Here is a 22,972-nt window from a genome sequence, read left to right as displayed (position 1 = left end):
TTCGCGGCATCAAGGTCAGCTAACGGGAAGCTTCCCGATTCGCGAAGCGGGAACGAAGAAAAAAAAATATTTTAAAAAAAAATTATTCATAAACATATAAAATATATTTTTGGATTTAAAGAAGAATACATTTTACAGCTACAGATATTAGCTGTTAAAAAACCAATGAAATTCACTGAAAAAACCATAGGTTATAGACCATATATAGTTAGGAATTAGCATTTACAAAACCTTGAAAATTCACTGAAAAAACCATAGGTTATAGACCATATATAGTTAGGAATTAGCATTTAGAAAACCTTATTTTACTCACACAAAACCATTGAAATTCCATATATAGTTAGTTGCACTAACTATATATCGCGCACCCGCAATCCACTGCTGATGATGTCACATATTACATCATTCATGACATGGTCAGTGACATCACTGATGACATCACTGATGACATCTCAAATGACATCACTGATGACATCATCTAGTGTCTGTGTGTTTTTGTAAAGTTTAAATACGTTTTACATATTGAAGAATGACTGGATGTATGGAAGACTGAGTGTGTGTGTGGCTGGCTGGGAGGTGTGTGACTCTGTGCATATCAATGTGTACTTGTATCAGTGATTGTATAAGAGAGTAAGTATGTGTTAGTATATGTGTGAAAAGTATGGTGTTCTGTGTTTAACTATAGATGAGGAAATCGAAGTGTGATTGATTCTTCACAGGACTGACTAGGTGTATGAGTGCATATGATAGTGTTCTAATAATAACTGACTGTATGTATGAGTAATTGTATGGGTGAATGAGTGAATGTGTGTGTAGACGTACGAATCAGTGAGTGCGTATGTAGTAACTGGTATTGGTGTGTCATGATGTCATCAGTGATGTCATTTGAGATGTCATCAGTGATGTCATTTCAGATGTCATTAGTGATGTCATCAGTGATGTCACTGAAGTATGGTGTTCTGTGTTTAACTGTATAGATGAAGAAATGGAAGTGTGATTGATTCTTTACAGGACTGACTTGGTGTGTGAGTAACTCCATGGATGAGTGGCAGTGTGTGACTGTCTGCATAGGTGTATGAGTGCATATGATAGTGTTGTAATAATAAGTGACTGTATGTATGAGTTATTGTATGGGTGAATGAGTGAATGTGTGTGTAGACGTAGGAATCAGTGAGTGCGTATGTAGTAACTGGTATTGGTGTGTCATGATGTCATCAGTGATGTCATTTGAGATGTCATCAGTGATGTCATCAGTGATGTCATTTGAGATGTCATCAGTGATGTCATCAGTGATGTCACTGACCATGTCATGAATGATGTAATATGTGACATCATCAGCAGTGGATTGCGGGTGCGCGATATATAGTTAGTGCAACTAACTATATATGGAATTTCAATGGTTTTGTGTGAGTAAAATAAGGTTTTCTAAATGCTAATTCCTAACTATATATGGTCTATAACCTATGGTTTTTTCAGTGAATATATATATATATATATATATATATATATATATATATATATATATATAGGTCCGACCTCCAAATCTAAAAGTGGGCGTATCGTAGGTTTAATCATGGCAGAGACTGCTCTGTGTCTACCATGATTAAACTTCCCCTGGCAACCCGGTGGAGTAAGGGCTGTCAGAGGCAGACTTCTAATTCCGCTGAACAAAATTTAGATGAGCAGAATTAGAGATCATTTTTCACTGTCCATCACCCCCTGGAAACCCCTGGTGGTAAGGGGGAGGGAAAAGTGATAAATGCTCCCATTACACTTCGAGAGGACTTCATGGCAAGAAGAGCATTCTATTTTAATTTTCAAGAAGAAAATTCTACTTGGAGATTTTCTTTTTCAAAATAAAAAAGAAAACATTTTGTTGCAAGGGTCTGCATCAAGTTGACAGAGCTCTGCACCAAACTTTAAACAGCACTGAAGTGCACCACGGTGATGGTGGTCTCTGCTTTAGAAATGACTGCCAGCTTAGCGTTCATTTCTAAATTAGGCAGGTGGCACATCCGTCAGGGCGACAGAATCCTTTACTCTATCTCCCTGATGGAGAAATGGCTCTCCCCCCATATAAATCATACCCTAAGTTCTGTGCATTTGTTAGTTAATATGTTCCACACTTCTAGTGGAGTGAGAGAGTGTTTTTTAATTGACGTGGATGAAATGACAATCCCCAACCTTTTGATCAAATTAATGTTAATAATGATAATAATTCTCTGTTACAAGCTTATGAGCGACTTCTATGGCGTATAGCAAACAATTGAGCTAAAACTGCACTGAGTGACCTGGAAACCCATTCATAAACAAAAAGTATCAAAGCAATACGGTGAATACACATAAATAAAACCAGTGATTAGAACATAACAGAAACTAAGTGTAATTTCAAGCATTTCAACTATAACTTTCTTATGATTTGTCCAGAAAGTTACAGTGAATGAGTGAAATTTTAACTGGTGAACAAGCCGTATGAAAATGTAGATGAAAGCAAACTAAAGTACATTTACATTCACTAAGGGTACCTTTAGCTAAAGAAGATGGCACCTAGAAAAAAACATCACATAAAAGTAATTTTACTTTGAAAGGTTTTTTAGTGACCACAATGGTAGAGAAAATAAGAATAATTCCAAATGGAAAAAGTGCAAGCGTGAAATATATTATAAAACATACAACTTGAAATAAGATAATTGCTACGAAATCATAGTACAATAGTGTAATTTTAGATTGTGTGAGTCTAACTCTATCAAAAGAAGATAACAATTTAAAAATAAGAGCAACCGCGGGTCATTTAGTATCAAACTATGGTAATTTTTTACAATGAGGAACATGCATTGTTTTTGCTTCAAGGAAGCAGACTAAGGGCCATATGCATGAACACATTTTCCCATAGACACAGAATGGGCAAAACCCTTTGATGCATCTGGACCTAAATTCAGCGTATAATTTCATAACCTAAAGGGGGTGCTGGAACTTATTCTCAAATAAGAGGAAGTCTCACTGGTAGACATACCTTGGTGTATGATGTTCACACTTTTCCAGGTATATTCCCTTTTCAGCACCTAATTTTTCAACCAAGCACAACAATTTACATCAGAGAGACACTTTAAAGGATTTGTTTTAAAGGTAATGAGCATTCCCCCTTTTTGATTTTCCTCTTTTTGTTCTCACTTAAAGCATCCTCTTTAAGTGTGGACAAATACCTTCCCCTACTTGATCTGAAGAAAATTGGTGTTTGGGGCCCATTCTACCTACTCACATTAAGCGTTCAAAGTTTGGAAATGAGGTCAGTGTTGAGAGCTTGCAATGTTTTTCTTGGGAGACCCATGTGGTTATGGCTTTTTAAGACTACAGCATCTGCATTTCCCACTTGTATGACTCTCTTGTGATTGCACGTCCACACCGGTGACTTTTACAACTTTGAATAAAGCTCCTGAAATAAATAAATTTCTCTTTACTATAGTTGCTCAATGATGGACAGCTCACACTTATGGCTACAGCTGTATGAGTTGCTGTCCTTCACTGCCATAGACATATTAAAAACTCCACTTCCATATTGTATAACAATATCATGAACGTTTGCTTGAATTCATAAAAGCTAAAAGGTGCAAGCTTCTCTTTCAAAGTTTGGATAGCCTAAATGTATAGTTATGCCTAGATTCTGGGGTGCAAATGCATCATAAATCATCATGAGTATGAGGGACTGTATTAAATATGTGGGGTGTGTTGAATATAATAATGATTAGACTTCGTGTATTTCACTTTATTTTTTCATTGCAAATTTCCATAATCCTAAGAAAACGTATAGTTCAGACAAATGTATTAAAAGAACTTCACTCCATACCGTTCTCTGGCAATTTCCTCATCTAAAGAAAACAAAAGCAGACATTGCATGATTGGTAAATGTAAGTGAAGGAGGAGCAAACAACATTTGAATCTTGTGAACATCATTATATGGTGAGCATGAAAAGGAATGTAGGTGGCAGTTTAGCTATTTTCACACCCTTGTGAAGGGCTGTCGAACAAGCAAAATGAAATATTATACAAGAGGCAAATGTATTTGTCAAAGATTATTTACAGAGTGCAAAGATGGCATATATAGTGTATAAGGATTAGTTACTTACCTGTAATCCTAGTTCTCTTCCAGGGGTATCCTCATCAAAGTCATAAGCATTAGAATATTCCCGCCCATGCGCGGGACCTGAGGTTCCGTGACAATTTTAAGTGATGTTTTCGACTCGCACGAATATGGTCGAGTCTGGTATCTAAGAACCGCAAATGACGAGTTTAGTAAGTGTGCGCAGTTTCGCTGTGCTAACTTAAACCGTTCGTTTGATAGGTGGGTTTTTCATCTGTACCCACGGGTTCCATCTTAGATACGGCATCCATTTTGTCTCTTGCCCTCAAGTAGCCAGCGAACGGACACTGTCCGCTTCGTCACCCTGGGACTCTCAGGATATTTGTGGAAGACACATGTACTTTGTAAATATCTTTTACGATGAGCGGGATGATACTGTAAGGCAGATGGCCCCGCTCGAGGCTCATCTTGCCGTCCGGTTTATTGTCTCAGCCGTGCATCTCATTAGGCACGTCCCTTTGATGCCTGTATCTCGTGTTTCCCGATACCTCCCCTTTTACACTCTTTTCAATCCCCCACTGTCTCCATCTTCCTCTGCACCTGTCCTTGTCCCTATTTCGATCTGTTTTACTGCCGATTAGAATTCACTAATGTTGGGAAGATGGGTTTTTACAGTTGGGAACCGCCAAATGTTTCCGCACTTATATTCCGGACCTTATGTGTACCAAAGTGACCAAAGCGACCCCTCTGGGGGATAATTATGGGAACCAGGTTGTAAACTTTTGTGTACCATGTTGTCCTATGAGTTAATTTTGTATAAAAGGAGCGATCCACAGAACCAATTTGAAGCAGTCGCCCCAAGTTGCACGTGTTGTACTTGTCGTGACTTCTGTGTTCCCTGCAGTAATAAACCTTGAATCTTTGACGCCGAAGGAAGTGTCCCGTGTCTCTGTAGTTTGTGCGCCGAAACAGGTATCCCATGAAGGTTATAGGTGTTGTTCCCTGGCACCGCTGGTACTGTTAAAAGTCCAGTCCTTCAGTTGGCGCCCAACGTGGGGCGACTTCAGCGGTACCGGTCCGGTCCAAAGCCTGATGATCGTGAGGAACTTCGTGTGAAATCTCCGAGGGAAGGTGCACCCCGCTTCATCGATCCTGTTATCGAAATAAGTGGCCCGAAGTTTTTCCCTGCGAAGATTCCCGCCTCCTGACGGCTGCGACGGACCGATGCCCTGACTGTCGACCTGTCTTCGACGCCCGGCGTAGACCTTATGTACAAGCGAGACGATAGACGGGCCTTCCTGGTGACGCCATTGAAGTTCTGAGTTAAGTATTTGTGGGTCGCTCCCAGTCCTTAGTAGTGGTTCTAGCTTTTGAAAGCTTTGTGGTTAGCCTTTGAGGCTTTGTGGTAATAGCTCACTGAGCTTTGTAATAGCCTTCTCAGGCTTTGTGGTTAGCTCTCCGAGCTTTGTGATAGCCTTAAGGCTTTGTTGTATTGCATGGTTCCATTGCATTTGTGGTTCTTAGTATTGGTTTTTAGTATTATTTGACAGTTGCAATTGCCAAAAACCGAGGGTTTTGACTTACACGAGGTTTCATTGCTTCGATAATCCTTGAAGTTTGATACTAGGTTAGTGTGCACGATGCCTAGCCATAGTGATTTGTTTCGTATTTTCAAATGTTGCGCAATGGATTCCCGGTTGGAGGACTCGTGTCCGATACCTCCAGTTGGAACTCCGATACATGATCTATATAGTCGACATGGGGTGGGTCCTATAATCTATAATGATTACTGGGTCCGCTATACAAAGAAAGACGGTGACCTCAGATGGCCACCACACGGAACTTTTGAACTTTCGATTTTAGATAATCTTGAGGCTAAATTATTTTTAAAGAAAGCTAGGCCAGCTATGTTTGATTCCTTTCGGATATGGCGTAAAGAGGCCAAACAGAAAGAAATCAAACAACTTAAAAAGGATAAAAAGCAAGAGTTTGTTCCGATAATGCAAGCTATAAAAGAATGTAGACAAGACAAAGAAGAAAAAGATATGGAAATCGCTACTAGATTGCGTCACATGAAAATAGATAAATGTTACCCAGTCTTACCGAATAATCTAGAAAAGAAAGAAGAAGATTTGAAGGAGGATTCCTTGTTATCATACTTGATGAAATCACCACCTCCTTATGTACAGGGTGCTACTGCTCCTGTAGCTCCTCCTGTTGTTCCTCTTGTTGCTCCAGCGGCTGCGGGCCAGCCCGCTGTTAACCCTACGTTTGTTCCACCACCTGTCCTCGTTTCTACTGCTCCTGTACCTGTACCTTTGCAGACTGTTGTTTCTGCTACTCCGACTATCTTGTCCGTTCCTACTATGCCTTCCTTCACCTCCAGTGTTGTTGCCCCTGTTTTTCTTTCCCCTTCTGTTCGTAAGCGTGTTCCTAACTCTGTTGCTACCCTTTATTCACCTCTTTCTGGTCCGTTATTTTCGTCTGATTCATCTGAAACTCCTCAGAGACGGAGTCAGATCCCTAGTGGTAGGGAGAAAGAGACGTTAGTAACAATGGCACATAGGTGGATAAGACATCCTGCTAATTACACTCCACGTGTAGTCTTTGATACGTTTTCTCAGTTTAATGAGCCTACGCAGAGATTCGTATTTGAGGAAATGTGTAACTTTTTGAGAGAAGAATGGTACAATAATGATGTAGATGATGTACCGTCCGACATAATTGAACTTCAAAGTCACTTTTCGAACGGTATGATTATAGGAGACGATGTACGACGTGCAGTGGAACGCTTATTAGCATTCAGACCCACAGCACATTCTCGGGTGACATTAGATGATACCACTGAGAACTGGAAAGCGGTTCCTGGTCAGTATCCCATGAGAGAAGTTCCGCCACTGTGGGTGCCTGGTGATCCTAATGCGAACCCTGTGGTGCTACCGCATTTTCGAAGGGTGTGGATACATCTTCCATGGAAACGATCGGAAGTTTTGCAAGTGAAGCAATCCTTACCCGATCCGCGTAAAAATCCGGCTGGTTATTATAAGGAGTTATCACAACTGATAGAAGCTTCTATTATGAATATTGCCGACATCGACATGTTGTTTGGCAATGTTGTACCGCAACCAGTTTGGGCTAAAATTCGTCAAGCCGATCACGCAGTTGAATTAGGGGGTGATTGGGCTGCACTGTTAGCAGCTGATGCATTACAAGTCGGTGGGGCTAAACCTGAACAGTTGATCTTGGATTTGCCTCAGAGAATCATTACGCTCATGAAAACTCTCATGCCAGCGATGAAGGTGAACTGGGATAAGTTATCAGCTTGTAAGCAAAAGAAAGACGAGAGTGTCTCAGATTTCTTTACAAGGTTTGAGGAAGCGTTTGTCGACCACAGCGGCCAGGACATGGGCGCTGAGGGAGGCCAGCGGTTATTCGTTGACAAATTCGTGTCGAATTTGTTGCCTGAACTAAGCAACAAACTAAAGAATTCAGAAAGTGCGTGGGCAGTTTCAACCCCTGCGCAAATACTAGCAACGGCTCAGTATTATGAGAATAGGGAAAAGGAAGAAAGTGATCGTGTAGAAAAGAAAACTAAGGAGCTCAAAACGAAGGTTTTGTTGCAGCAAGCATACCCTCCACGATCAAACCAAAATGATGCACAACAGCAGTATCGACCACGAGCACAGCCCGATAGGACACAGCCGCGCTCTGACAACTTTGATTACAGATCTTCACTTGGGTATAATCAGTGCGCATATTGTAGGAAAGAGGGACACCTAAAATATGATTGTCTTGCTTTACGGGACCGTCTGAATGGTGTGTCGAAACGAGGAAATCGTGGCAGTGGTCCCCAACCGGCACCACGTGGTAGAGGTCGTGGTTCATCCCACAATCAGAGTGATCGTTATCAAAATCAATCAGACGCAAATAATTGTTTTGACCAGCGAAATGCGGGGTCAGTTCGATCTGCACAGTATAATGTGGATGACTATTACGTAGGGCACGAGACTGTTGTAAATGACCATTACTAGGACAGCCAACGACAAAGAGAGGGAGTAGTGTCAGTTCCGGTCGATCAGAGTGGGCCTTACGTTGCAGTGGCTACATCAGGTGTAGTTGAGCCTTTTCTGTTAGACACTGGTGCGACGAAAAGTTCCATCATGCATTCAAAACTCCCTGGCGCACCTTTGTCTGGCTTAACGAATGTTTCTGTTGGATTCTCTGGCGCCCCTGTTAGTAACCCAGTCTCTAACCCTTTGCCTCTTATGATTGGACCTCGTGAGCTAACGGCTCCACTGATTCTATCTACAGGTTGTGGTGAAAATCTTTTGGGCCTGGATTTGTTGAAACGATTATATGCAACGTTGTATTGTTCCCCCGAAGGAGTGGAACTTACATTGGGACGGAGAGTGATCTCTCCCATGTATTTATCGGTTGATAAATTCCCGCCGGAATTGAGTTCCCTCCCTGCGTCCTTATGGGCCACAGGTCCCAATGACGTGGGCCTGTTAGACATTCCACCCTATGTGATTCAATTGAAACCAAATGCGCGATTACCGCGTTTACCTCAATATCGTATTTCTCTTGAAGGCGAACGAGCACTGTTAGCAATCGTTCATGATCTCATTGGAAAAGGTGTTGTTGAAGAAACTCGTGGAAACGTGTGTAATAGCCCTGTATTGCCAATTCTGAAACGAACTGACCCAACTAAACCTCCTGTGTATCGTTTTGTTATAGATTTGAGAGAGGTAAACAAAATAGTGGTTCCGCAATTTCCTGTGGTCCCTGACATTACGGCTTTATTAACAATGATTCCGGCATCTGCCTCCTGGTTCACAGTGATCGATTTAAAGAATGCTTTCTTTAGCATCCCGATTGCAGAGGAAAGCAGAGACCTATTCGGATTCTCATTAGGAGGTCGCAGTTTTAGGCTAAAACGCGCTCCACAGGGCTACTGTGAAAGTCCATCAATCTACAGCCAAGCGCTTAAAGGTCAACTTGACGCCTTTGTATTACCAACGGGTGCGGCTTTGATTCAATACGTTGACGATCTTTTAGTGGCAGCTGATACAGATGTTATTTGTAAAACGGCTACAGTATCATTGTTACACTATCTATATGAATTGCACCACAAGGTATCACCTTCAAAGCTACAGTATTGTTGTCAAGAAGTTACCTATCTAGGTCACTTATTGTCAAGAGAAGGGAGAAGGTTGACCCCAGAGAGAATTGCAGCGATTTCCCGAATGACTGTGCCAAAAACCCAAAGAGATGTTCGCGCCTTTTTAGGTATTACGTCCTACTGCAGACAATGGATTCCAAATTTTTCATTGTTGGCGAAACCATTGATAGCCCTTACGTGCAAGGATGTTTCATCCCCAGTACCTTGGTCTGAAGAATGTCAGAAAAGTTTTTCTGAATTGCGTGATGCGCTGTGTTCGGCTCCTGTGTTGGGTACCCCTGACTACAGTAAGCCGTTTACACTATACGTTCACGAGAGGGATGGTTGCGCGTTGAGTGTTTTGACACAACCTTTTGGTGGTAAGCAACGCCCATGTGCCTACTTTTCTTCGACTTTAGACCCAGTAGCAAGAGCCTTGCCAAGTTGCTTAAGGGCAACAGCGGCAGCTGCGGCGTCCATTCGACAGTCTGCAGGTCTAGTCATGGATAATATGCTCACGGTAATGGTTCCGCATGCAGTCGACACTCTATTGAACCGAACGAAAACTCAACATCTGACAAGTGCAAGATTGTCTGGATATGAGTTGACATTGCTGGCCAGTCATATACGGATAAAACGATGTAATGTGTTGAATCCAGCAACATTGCTGCCGATCGACGCAGAATCAAGTGATGAAGCAGTACATGACTGCTATCTCAAAACTGAAGAGGAAACCAAGGGTCGCATTGACCTAAAAGATACTCCATTGACAAATCCCGATGGTACTTTGTATGTGGATGGTTCTTGTTTCAAGTTGCCGAACGGTGATGTGACGACTGCGTATGCTGTAGTTACATTGAGAACGATTGTGGAAAGTGCAAGATTAAGTCAGAATTCGGCTCAGGCTGCTGAGTTAATTGCTTTGACGAGAGCGTGTGTTTTGTCTAAAGATAAACGGGTGAATGTGTTTACAGATAGCCAGTATGCGTTTGGTGTGGCACATAGTTTTGGACGATTGTGGAGAGAGAGAGGATTCCTTACGTCACATGGTACGAAGATTCAACATGGACAGCTTGTAAATGATCTTTTAGATGCACTCACATTGCCTAAACAGGTGGCCATAATCAAATGTAGCGCACATCAGAAAGTAACGGATGATGTTGGTCGTGGAAATGCGTTTGCGGATGAGACTGCTAAGGAGACTGCCCGGAACCTTAGCACTCGAATGTATGTGACGAGTTCGGTTAGGTGGCCTGCAGAATCAAGTATGTGTGAAAACACTATCGAGAGTGTGAAAGCAATTCAGAATGAGGCCACCGAGACTGAAAAGGCGAAGTGGAAAGAAAGTACGGGAAAGTTGGATGCGAATGGTTGTTGGATTGACTTATCGGAACAGAAAAGATGGATGTTGCCTGATGCGTATGTGCTGGCTATTGTGACTATGGCACATGGGTTAGCACATATTAGCGCGAAAGGTATCTGTAAATTGCTGTTTCCTGTGTGGAAGAATGATGGTATTACGAAATGTGCTGAACGCTTGGTTAAGAATTGTATGGTATGTATGTTGTACAATCCTGGTAAGGGAACCCCAACTCCTCCTGGTAGTTTTGCTCCCCCTTCATGCCCCTTTGAGGTGATCCAATTGGACTTCATCCATATGGAACGATGCAATAACCTAAAATACGTTTTAGTTGTTGTTTGCGCATTCTCCCGATGGATTGAGGCCTATCCTCTCAAAGACAATACTGCTTTGTCCACTGCGAAAATCCTACTGAAGGAGTACTTCCCTCGGTATGGAATGCCTAGAATTGTGTGGTCAGACAACGGAAGTGAGTTTGTGGGGAGTGTGATGAAGAGTGTGTGCAAGGGCCTCGGAATTAATAAAAAATTCCATAGTGCCAATCATCCTCAGTCAGCTGGTTTGGTTGAAGGGTACAACGGCACCCTTAAACTAAAACTAGCAAAGATTCAGGCTACGACAGGTCTTTCGTGGCCCGACGCTTTACCCTTAGCATTACTGTCAACAAGGGCAACTGTACACTCCCGAGTAGGGCTCAGTCCCTATGAAATAGTGTTCGGTCGTCCTGCCAATGTTTGGGGGGTCCCTAGACCGGGTGCCTTTTGTGAACTTGAGTATCCAATGTTAATCGATTATCTTTATGACTTGACTGCTAAACTGAGGTTAATTCACCAACAGGTTCACGAAGCATTGCCGACGCAGACGGAGGGTCCAGGCCACCAGCTCCAGCCCGGAGATTGGGTGGTAACGCGAAATTTTTCGCGCAAGAACAATTTGGATCCCAGGTTCACTGGACCCTATCAGGTCCTCCTTGCCACGAGAACTGCAGTTCGTCTCGAGGGGCGGAAGAATTGGGTGCATGCCACCCATACCAAGAAAGTCCCCATTCCGTTGCCAGCAGACTCGTGGGTAAGGAAAGGCATTGCATCAACTGAAACCGAAGGATTGCCGGCGTTTGTACCTTTCAGCGACGCACAACCTGTCGGAGAATCCTCAGTGCAGCAAAAAGGCATTATTGAACACTTGTCATCAGAAAACTCAAGACCAGAACATTCAGCTGATCAACAGGGCGTTGTCCCTTCGACAAATCTTTTGTTCAACGAACAGACACGTCCTGGGAAAACCCGATATTTTTTGAGATCCAGCACTAAAGACTAATAAAAAAACCCGTTCTGTCCCTTGACAAGTGCATTATCCCGTTTTCCATGATCAGTTTGAACACTCATACTATTGTAATTATTTTGTATATATTCATTGAGCTTCGTTCCTTACACTTTTTGTTTCCACAGCTGAGAGACATTTTTTTTTTTTTTATATATATATATTTGTGAAATAAAGGCCGTAGGGCCGCGCGTGTACTTCCTCCTGGTTAGTAGGTCTTGACGCTAGGTTAAAGACCGTCGATTCCTGGGAACTCCTAGGAATTGACTATTGCTACACAGAACGAAGTGCGTCAAGAAACGTTGCGGACGGTCATAGGGAATGGCATTTTTAAAGCTGATGGACTTGGAAAGAGCTCAAGCACAAAGATTCAAGCTGCAGCAACTCAGTCGTACCAAATGTTTTGTGTTCCAAATATTCGTACTGTTTGTGACTGGTTCTGCGTTATTAGCGGGTGGAGTGTATTACACAATGTCTTACTTCTTACCTTCTACTATACCTACTCCTACCCCTGACCTTAAACTCATCTCCACTGATTCTCCTCATTCTTTTCACATCTTACCTGAACACGAGCAGGCTAGACGTGCAGAATTCCGCAACAATTCCTTTATTCAACTCCTTCATCAGCATCAGTTAGTGGTTAACACTACTAATTGTTGGGTGTGTGGGTTGATGCCACATACTACGGATAAGGGAATTCCATATCTGGTGTTACCGTATAGCTCCCAAGGGTCTGCTCGAGCATTTCAAACAATGTTTCAAAGCGCACTGGGTTTCCACCCCATTCGAGAACCACGTTCCCCTTACTCTGGTCCTACCTCGTACCAAAAATCTTTGTCTATAGCAATAGAGGATTTAGATAGCGATATCTATGATCCCTCGCTTATCCCTGAAGAAGAGGTACAAGCCTATAGGGTCCTAAGTAGAGGCGAATATAGTGTGTTCACTGGTGAAAAACAGCTTAAAAGCTCGCCTCCGATATGGGTCGTACCCCACATTGGTAATTTTTGTCTAATAGGTCGCGGCCGTAGATCGAAAGCCCGACTTGGAGAGAGTGCTTGCACTGAAAATTATATTTTGCCAATGGTCTCGTCCCCTGTGTTTTTGGCTGCCAAGGGTACATACTTTATTTGTCATGATCTTGCGTATGCATGGTTGCCCTCTGACTTCATGGGCTCATGTTTTATCGCAAACTTGTTGCCTCCGACGTTTACTGTAGATGCAGATTATCACAAAACTAGAGTTGTGAGGGGCGTAATTAGCGAAGAGGATACTGCCGGTCAAGAGGCAGGAGACTTTTTCAAGGGTTTCCTCCCATTTTGGGGACCTATGGTTAATAGTAGGAACCTAAGACAGTTGACTCGAGTGGTAGAATCGACAGCTAATATTACTGCCAGTGCCCTTGGTAATATCACCACAGAACTTCAGGCGGATAGACTTATGACGTTACAAAACCGTATGGTTTTAGATATGATCTTAGCAGATCGAGGTGGGGTATGTAAGGTGATCCATTCGAGCTGCTGTATTTTCATTCCTGATAACGCTCCGACTGTCTATCAAGCCATCTCGAAGTTGCATAAGATCTCCGAATCCATACACGTGGATGTAGGGGATTGGACGCTACTTGGATGGTTTTGGGGCCTGATGTCGACTTGGGTTTGGAAAATTCTGACGATCATTGGAGTCGTTGTAGTGTTCCTGTTCACGTGTTGCCTTTGCGTGCAGTGCGGTCCTGCCTTATGTGGCCTCTGTGCTACAACGTGTATGAGACAGCCACCTGTTACCAAAGGGTCTCGGTTGGACAGAGCTATGCTACAGCAACATCTCGAGGGTCTGATGAATATCGAATATGATTCCGACTAGTGCTTGCCTACATGAGGGCAAAAGGAGCGTCTGAGGTTCCGTGACAATTTTAAGTGATGTTTTCGACTCGCACGAATATGGTCGAGTCTGGTATCTAAGAACCGCAAATGACGAGTTTAGTAAGTGTGCGCAGTTTCGCTGTGCTAACTTAAACCGTTCGTTTGATATGTGGGTTTTTCATCTGTACCCACGGGTTCCATCTTAGATACGGCATCCATTTTGTCTCTTGCCCTCAAGTAGCCAGCGAACGGACACTGTCCGCTTCGTCACCCTGGGACTCTCAGGATATTTGTGGAAGACACATGTACTTTGTAAATATCTTTTACGATGAGGGGGATGATACTGTAAGGCAGATGGCCCCGCTCGAGGCTCATCTTGCCGTCCGGTTTATTGTCTCAGCCGTGCATCTCATTAGGCACGTCCCTTTGATGCCTGTATCTCGTGTTTCCCGATACCTCCCCTTTTACACTCTTTTCAATCCCCCACTGTCTCCATCTTCCTCTGCACCTGTCCTTGTCCCTATTTCGATCTGTTTTACTGCCGATTAGAATTCACTAATGTTGGGAAGATGGGTTTTTACAGTTGGGAACCGCCAAATGTTTCCGCACTTATATTCCGACCTTATGTGTACCAAAGTGACCAAAGCGACCCCTCTGGGGGATAATTATGGGAACCAGGTTGTAAACTTTTGTGTACCATGTTGTCCTATGAGTTAATTTTGTATAAAAGGAGCGATCCACAGAACCAATTTGAAGCAGTCTCCCCAAGTTGCACGTGTTGTACTTGTCGTGACTTCTGTGTTCCCTGCAGTAATAAACCTTGAATCTTTGACGCCGAAGGAAGTGTCCCGTGTCTCTGTAGTTTGTGCGCCGAAACAGGTATCCCATGAAGGTTATAGGTGTTGTTCCCTGGCACCGCTGGTACTGTTAAAAGTCCAGTCCTTCAGACCCCGGAAACAATATATTATATGTGCCCCACATATATATAGACATATATATATATATAAATATATATATATAAAAATAAGCAATTGCAGCCAAATAAAACAATAGAGCTGGAATATGCCGTGAAGAATTTCCACCATACAGTGTATTTTGCATTAGAAACATGAGAAACAACACCAATGCTTGTTTAGAAACTGTTTTAATGCTTAGAAAACAGTAGAAATTCTCATAACACACTGTAAGCATATACAACTCCCAGGCTGCATTGCAAATTCCCAGTCTAAAAAGACTGAAAAGCTAACCTGTAGCTGAATGTACTAAAACTGACGCTGTGCCTTTAAGGCACCTCTGCCCCTAGCTTCCCATCATGCCTCAGGGGTTACAGTTAGGTCAGTTGTTCTTTTCGGAGACTGAAAACCAAACCATGGTAATAACAGGTTAAAAACCATCTCCTATGTAATAAACAAAGTCCTTTGCCCGGGGAGGCGGGAGGGTTGCTTATGACTTTGATGAGGATACCCCTGGAAGAGAACTAGGATTACAGGTAAGTAACTAATCCTTCTCTTCCAGGGGATCCTCATCAATAGTCATAAGCATTAGAATAGAGTAGCGAGCCTCACCTCATCCCTGCGGGCAAAGGAATCAACAGATAACATTCATATCTGTAGGCCCCAAAAATAGGCCTTATTCTACCCAAATAGGTTTCTCAAGGAGGCTTGCCCTACTTGAGAATCCGCTCTGGAATCAGACTCTAGGCAATAATGCCTTGTAAAGGTATGGACTGATTTCCATGTCGCAGCCTTGCATATTTCTGACATAGGAATGTCATGCAAAAAAGCTATTGTGGCTGCTTTCCCTCTAGTGGAATGAGCTTTGGGTGATTGCAACAAAGGTTTGCCAGCCAGCTGGTATGCTAGTTTGATACAAGAGACAATCCATCTGGAGATGGATCTTTTGGCTGCTGCAAACCCGGTCCTCATAGCACCATAATTGACAAAGAGTTGGTCTGTCTTTCTGGTGTCCTTCGTTCTTTCTAGGTAAAACTTTAGCACCCGTTTAAGATCTAACGAGTGCAACGACCTCTCAGCTGGGGTCGATGGGTTAGGAAAGAACGAAGGAAGGGTAATCGTTTGATTTATATGAAAATCCGATACCACCTTCGGAAGAAAAGATGGGTGAGCCCTCATTACTACTCTGTTGTGGTGAAACACAGTGTAAGGTTCCTTGGTGCAGAGTGCTTGTATCTCGCTAACCCTGCGCGCAGAGGTTATTGCCACCAAGAAGGCCGCCTTCCAAGTGAGATGCTGCAAGGAGGCCTTGTGTATAGGCTCAAACGGTGTAGACATCAGTCTGGAGAGAACCAGGTTCAACTCCCAGGGAGGAGAAGGATTTCTCACAGGGGGATAGACCTTCTTTAATCCCTGAAGGAAATCTTTCACCACTGGAACTTGAAAAAACGATGTTTGTGTAGGAGATTTTCTGTACGCTACTATAGCGGATAGATGAACCCTAATAGAAGCGTATTTCAACCCTGATGCCGCTAAGTATAGGAGGTATGGAAGGACTACCTCTTCTTGTCCTTTGGTGGGATCAAAGCCATGGTCCTTACACCAAATGAAAAATCTTTTCCACTTGAACGCATAAGACGCCCTTGTGGAAGGTCTCTTTGCCTCTCTTAAAATATTCATACATTCTGGAGGCAGATTTAAGTGTCCATATTGCAAGACCTCAGGAGCCATGCAGTCAGGTTCAACGACGGGAGGTTGGGATGCAGGATCCTCCCGTTCATCTTGCTCAGCAGGTCTGGCCTGCACGGCAGACGTCTGTGTGGACACAGCGACAGATGTAACAGGTCTGGATACCACCATTGTCGCGGCCAATCCGGAGCAATTAGGATCATGTCCATGCTCGATCTGATGAGCTTGGCCACCACCTTCGGAATCAGTGCCAGAGGGGGAAAAGCATAAGCGAACATTCCTGTCCACTCCAGCAGGAGAGCGTTCCCTTGCGTCCCTGGCCGGTGGAACCTGGACGCGAAGGCGTGGCATTTGGCGTTTTCGTCGTCCGCAAATAAGTCTATGTCTGGACGACCCCAGCAACGAAAGAGATCTTCGACTACTTCGTCGTTTAGCACCCAGTCTGGCTGATCTTCGAAGTGCCTGCTGAGTGCGTCCGCTTTTGTGTTTAGCTCGCCTGGAAGGTGTACTGCCACCACCGACAGTCCCCGAGCCAGAAGCCAGTGCCAGATTGTCTGGGCCTCTAGAGACAGAGGGCGAGATCGAGTTCCTCCCTGCTTGTTCAGATAGAACATAGTTGTAGTGTTGTCCGTCTGAACCAGGATTTTGTCCGTTGTTATTGCTGGAAAGAACGCTTTGAGCGCCAGATGAACTGCTCGAAGCTCCAGCATGTTGATGTGGCATGTCTGAAGTTTGGTCGACCAGCGACCCTGAATCTGAAGATGACCCATGTGCGCACCCCAGCCTTCTAGAGATGCGTCCGTTACCACAGACAGCGAAGGAAGAGGTTGCTGAAAAGGGACTCCCTGCAGGACATTCCGAGGGCGAGTCCACCACTGTATTGAGGTCAGTGCTGCTTGAGACAGGATGATTCGATCCTCCCAATCTCCAGACGCTTGGTCCCACTGATCCTCCACAGACTCTTGTAGAGGCCGCATCCTCAACCTGGCGTTCGGTATTAGGAAGATGCAGGACGCCATGGAGCCCAATAGAGACGCTACTTCTCGCACCTTTGGACGAGGAAACTGAAGTAACTTTTTGTATTTGTGCCCCATGGAAGACAGTCTCTCCTGCGAAGGAAACGCTCTTCCTAACTTTGTGTCTAGAACTGCTCCCAGATAGTGGATAGTTTGCGTGGGCTGCAGGACCGATTTTTCTATGTTCACGTGGAGGCCGAGCCTGTGTAGTTGTTGGAGACACAGGTGACAGTCTTTGGTGGCTTGACGAGGGGACGGACTCTTCAGGAGCCAGTCGTCTAGATATGGGTACACAAAGAGACCTTTTTTGTGTAGACACGCCGCTACCACTGCCATGCACTTGGTGAAGACCCTTGGTGCGGATTTGAGTCCGAAAGGAAGCACTTTGAACTGGTAATGCTTGGTCCCTACCAGGAACCTCAAGTACTTTCGATGAACTGGTGTAATAGGAATGTGGAAGTACGCGTCTTGTAAATCCACCGAACACATCCAATCTCTGATTTGTAGATGAGGACATATTTGGTGGAGTGCCAACATGCGAAACTTCTCTTTGACCACCACTTTGTTGAGGAGTCGAAGATCCAAAATCGGTCTGAATTTGCCTTTTTTATCTTTTTTGGGGACAAGGAAATATCTTGAGTACACTCCTTTCCCCCTTTGGGATAGGGGTACCTCTTCGATTGCGTTTTTCTTTAAGAGGACGCTCACTTCCCTTTTGAGGAGCTCTAGTTGGTACGAGCGAGACTTTTTTGGAGGAATCGGTTGTGGTTTCTTCCGGAAACGTAGCGCATATCCATTGCGCAGTATATTCAGCACCCACCGATCTTTTGTGATGCTGACCCACTCTGCCAGGTGTTGTGCAGCACTTCCTCCCACTGGAGTGGGTAACGGCGCCAGAGGAAGCCACTGCTCAGGCCTTGCCTCCTCTAGGCGTGGTAGAGGACTGATGATGTCCGCCTCTGCCTCTGCTCGACCTTCCTCCTCTGTATTGCGGCTTTCCTTGTGGCTTGCTTTGAGACCATTGAGGGGTTTGAACCCTCTGTTGGCCTCCCCGGTTCTTGTTGGTCTTGAAGCGCCGTTTGAACGGCCCTTTCTGTTTTTCCAGACCAACTGCCTTCACTGTGTCTAACTCAGTTTTCATACGGGTCATTTCCTGATCGGCATGCTCCCCGAAGAGTGAAGATCCGGAAAAAGGTAGATTGAGGATGCGCTGCTGGGCATCTGGTTTGAGTCCAGTTAAACGTAGCCAAGAGGATCTCCTCGCACATATCCCATGTGAGTAGGCATGTCCTGCTAGAAGGGCGTTATCCGCTGATGAACTAATCATTTGGTTTGCAACCAAACAGCCCTCCGTCATCGTCTCCTCAAAGTCCTTCTGGTCCTCCTTGGGCAATTTCCCTTTGAATCGTTCCATGGAGTCCCATAGGGCTCTATCGTACCTTCCCAGAAGGGCTGATGCACTAGAGACTTTCAGGGATGAAGCTGCTGTGCTGCATACCTTGCGACCCCAAGAATCTTGCGTCTTGCTGTCTTTGTCAGGAGGAACTGACGAAGAAGGAGCGACTGTGTGATTCTTCCTAGCTGAGGCTACTATAACTGAGTCCGCCGCAGGCTCTCCTTTAACAAAGATAGGATCTGAGTCGGCCGGCCTATATTTCTTCTGGATACGTGCCGGTACTGCCCTGATCGCTGCTGGCGTGAGGAAAACCTCTTTGATTGGGTCCATTATCCCTGGAACCAATGGGAGCAAAGGCCGTGTATATGATTTGTGATGAAGGGTCTCAAAAATCACAGTAGTGGACACCTCTGGAATAGCCATCTCTATATTAAGTTTGTGAGCACCCCTTTGCAAGACGTCCAGATACGTGTTGACGTCGTCAAGAGGGGAAGCTCTTGAGCGAGGACTGTCTGCCAGCGTTGGAGAGTAATCCCCTTTAGAAGATCTAGATGAAGAAGAAGAGGAGGATGATGGAGTTCTTCTTCTCCTGTGGTGAGAATTCCCCTTCCTCACTGGTGTCCTAGGTCGTTCCTCCCTTCGAGGAGAACGCCTCGATCTCTCAGTCCGTACCTCCTTTCTCGGTGTTCGAGATCTGGGTTGTTCCCTCCTTGGTGATCAGGAGACCCTGGGGGTATGCGATCTGTCCGCTCTTCTCTCTCGTGAGCGTGATCGGTGAATGGCAGGACTCTGTCTATCTGCCTCTTCTGCCAGCTGCTGAAGAGGGGACCTGTGGACTGGACTCAAGTACCTTTGTAGTCTCTCCGTTGCTCCAGAATCCTTCCATTTACTCAACGGACCATACCATCTTGGCGAGAGTCTTGCCTGTGTGATGTACCGCCGCTGGGGACTCTTTTGCACAGGACTCCTACTCCTAGAAGAGGACCTCGATGAACCAGAGGCACTTAAGGAGGAATGGAGCGAAGCAGATTGTGTCACTAGGACTGTTGAAGGCCCTGAAGGAGATCTCCGTCTCACCGGTGTTGGAGGACGCCTCAAAAGCCTTTCCCTCGACGTCGAACGCCTCTGCGGAGTCGACGGAGTGATCACCTTCGATGTTGAATGCTTCGACGTTGACCTGTGGTCCCTCGACGTCGATCGGCGATGACGAGCCGACGACGGAGTCTTCTCCCTCGACGTCGAACGGCGTCGTTCTGCCGTCGACGGAGGTCTCGACGTCGAACGGCGTTGCCCTGCCGTCGACGGAGGTCTCGACGTCGAACGGCGTTGCCCTGCCGTCGACGGAGGTCTCGACGTCGACCGACCTTGGTCTGTCGGCGACGGAGAAGTCAATCGACGTTGTCCTGTCGTCGACGATGCCCTCGACGTTGACCTGACATGCGACGTCAAGCGCCGACGTGCCGTCGATGACGATCCCTTCCTCGACGCCGAGCGTCCGAGGGGGCTCCTACTCCTCGACGCCGAGCGCCTCCGTGGAGACGTCGGCGGAGGTGTCACACTCTTAGAAGCCTGTCGACGTTGAGACGACGGCGGGTGTGATCTGTGCCTCGACGCCGATCGTCGCCTGGTTGACGACGGCGGAGGTGATTTAAATCTTGACGCCGATCTTCTCGTCGACGGCGATCTCGTGGCTTCTCTCGACGCCGATCGTCGCCTAGTTGACGACGGCGGAGCTTTTCGTCATCGGTGAACTTTTCGACGACGACTCCCTCATCGACGCCGGTCCCGACGTCGACGGAGCTTTTTCTCTCGAACTGTCCATCAGATGTCGTGTTTTCAGCGCCGAGCCCGGCGCTGAGGTTGATGGACGCTCTGACTTGCCTTTGGAGGGAGTTCTGGGTCTCTTTGAACTCTTCCTCTCTGTAGATCTTCCTCTCATGGATCTCTGGGCCAGACCAAAGAGCCTGTTCCTCTCTCTGTCTTTAAGAGTCCTGTCAGACAGATTTTTACAATGTGAACAGTCTTTAGGATCATGATCCTCTGGCAAACATAAAATACAGACCTCATGAGAGTCTGTTCTTGCCTTCTTGTGGCCACAAGCAGGGCAATCATCAAATAATGAGGGCATCCTGACAGGAAAACCTCACAAAAAATCGACTGCTAAGCAGCTATTTACTTGACCCTGATGTTAAAAGTCAAAGTAAATCAAAAAATTGTTCTATAGAAGATTTCTGACTGAAAAAGGCAGAAAAGTGTGGAGCTGTGTATCCAGGGTCCTTCCTGAAGGAGCCGGAAAGAACAACTGACCTAACTGTAACCCCTGAGGCATGATGGGAAGCTAGGGGCAGAGGTGCCTTAAAGGCACAGCGTCAGTTTTAGTACATTCAGCTACAGGTTAGCTTTTCAGTCTTTTTAGACTGGGAATTTGCAATGCAGCCTGGGAGTTGTATATGCTTACAGTGTGTTATGAGAATTTCTACTGTTTTCTAAGCATTAAAACAGTTTCTAAACAAGCATTGGTGTTGTTTCTCATGTTTCTAATGCAAAATACACTGTATGGTGGAAATTCTTCACGGCATATTCCAGCTCTATTGTTTTATTTGGCTGCAATTGCTTATTTATATATATATATATTTATATATATATGTCTATATATATGTGGGGCACATATAATATATTGTTTCCGGGGTCCCGCGCATGGGCGGGAATATTCTAATGCTTATGACTATTGATGAGGATCCCCTGGAAGAGAATTTGTGGTAAACATGCAGATGCCTAGATATTCTCTTAGGAGCCTTCCCTACCAGACCCCTTGATTGCCATATACCAAGGTTGCATAGTCCGCATTCCACCTCATGCCTTTTTCCTTCCCCACCCAGCATTTCCTCTTTGCTTCACTTTCCAAGTTGTTTTCTTTCCTGTTTTATTGTGTTGTCACAGTTGTCCAGTCATTCGCTTTCTTTTGTTTCCAACCACCTGAGACCACTGGCACTTAATTTACTTTTTTCCTCCTGAATCTAATTTCCTGCTGATAAGCTAGTTGATGCTAACATCCCGTGTATCACTCTCTGAACTGAAGACTTTGCCCTGTCTGAAAGCCTCACATGCAGCGAAATGCTAGTTTAACCACACAAAGATGGCATTGAGACTCAAGCATAGAACAGAAGATATGTTTTGCACCGACAAATGGGGAAGGATATGGGAATGCTTTGCCTATTTTGAAAGATGAATGCCAACATGATTACCAACAATGACATGCAGTGATGCATAATTTCAAATATTATGTGAATAAACTCTGCCAGGCACCTCTCCAGTGTTTTTTACAGATCCCTTAAACATGTTTTGGATATATTTGGAACAACTATGAAGGTTTTTAAGCAGTGATCATTGATAGAGTAAGAGTAACATTAGCAACAAATTGAGAGGATTGTGAATGAAGGAGGCCAATAGCCCCTGATATACATTTTTGTGGATCAAAACTCATATTGTTTTTTTTTGCTCAGTATATTTAGTTAAATGTGGAATGCCATTCTGGTTTAGTGCCGCTTTTAGTGCTGAGGACCTCTTTGTTCTTGCATACTTTGTATTTTATTTAAACAAGTGGTTTTTAGAGCCCATGTGTTACCATGCTACACCTGTAATTGGTTCTCTAGAGGCTTGAGATCTGTCTAGCTCTCTGTCTGTCATCCCTTGCTGCATGCCGGAATATCATAGTCAGAAATATTAACTCCAATGGAGCCATATTTTTTTAAAACAATAATTTAGACATGATATTTATGTCAGACAATATTCCAACTATGACATCGAGGTGCAGCCCCCTCCTCTTCTGCTCACCCATCTGCATTTTCCTTCTCCCGCATTTGGGTAATTCCCCTCCTCTGTGTTTATTCCAATGCTGTATATCCCTCTCTAGGGTTTCTGAGAGTAAACCGCCTACCCTCAAAGCCCACATGAAGGATATGGGAAAGGAACAGGAGGACTTTCTAATTCTAAGAGGTTCGAGCAGAACAGAAAGACACAAACCAGCTGCTCAATCAGCCCAGATGAGACAGGATGGCGAGAAAGCAAGGGAGTCTAAGAGAATATAATAGAGGATCATCATTCCCATTGTTAAAATATTTAATAATTAACAAGCTG

The 22,972-nt window shown here is 44.7% G+C and overlaps 1 protein-coding gene across 1 annotated transcript in view; it reads right to left on the bottom strand.

The window, feature by feature from the left end:
- Positions 1–22,972, bottom strand: part of LOC144754974 (uncharacterized) — a 301,793-nt gene that overhangs the window by 140,541 nt on the left and 138,280 nt on the right. The window contains exon 6 of the mRNA XM_078643356.1: positions 3,845–3,866. Coding sequence (XP_078499482.1) covers positions 3,845–3,866 — 22 coding nt within the window. The remainder of the gene's footprint in view (positions 1–3,844; positions 3,867–22,972) is intronic.

The sequence above is a fragment of the Lissotriton helveticus genome, chromosome 1_1, assembly GCF_964261635.1.
Source record: "Lissotriton helveticus chromosome 1_1, aLisHel1.1, whole genome shotgun sequence".
In the NCBI taxonomy this organism is placed as follows: domain Eukaryota; kingdom Metazoa; phylum Chordata; class Amphibia; order Caudata; family Salamandridae; genus Lissotriton; species Lissotriton helveticus.
The sequence above is the reverse complement of the archived record's forward strand: the minus strand, read 5'-3'. Positions and strand labels throughout refer to the sequence as shown.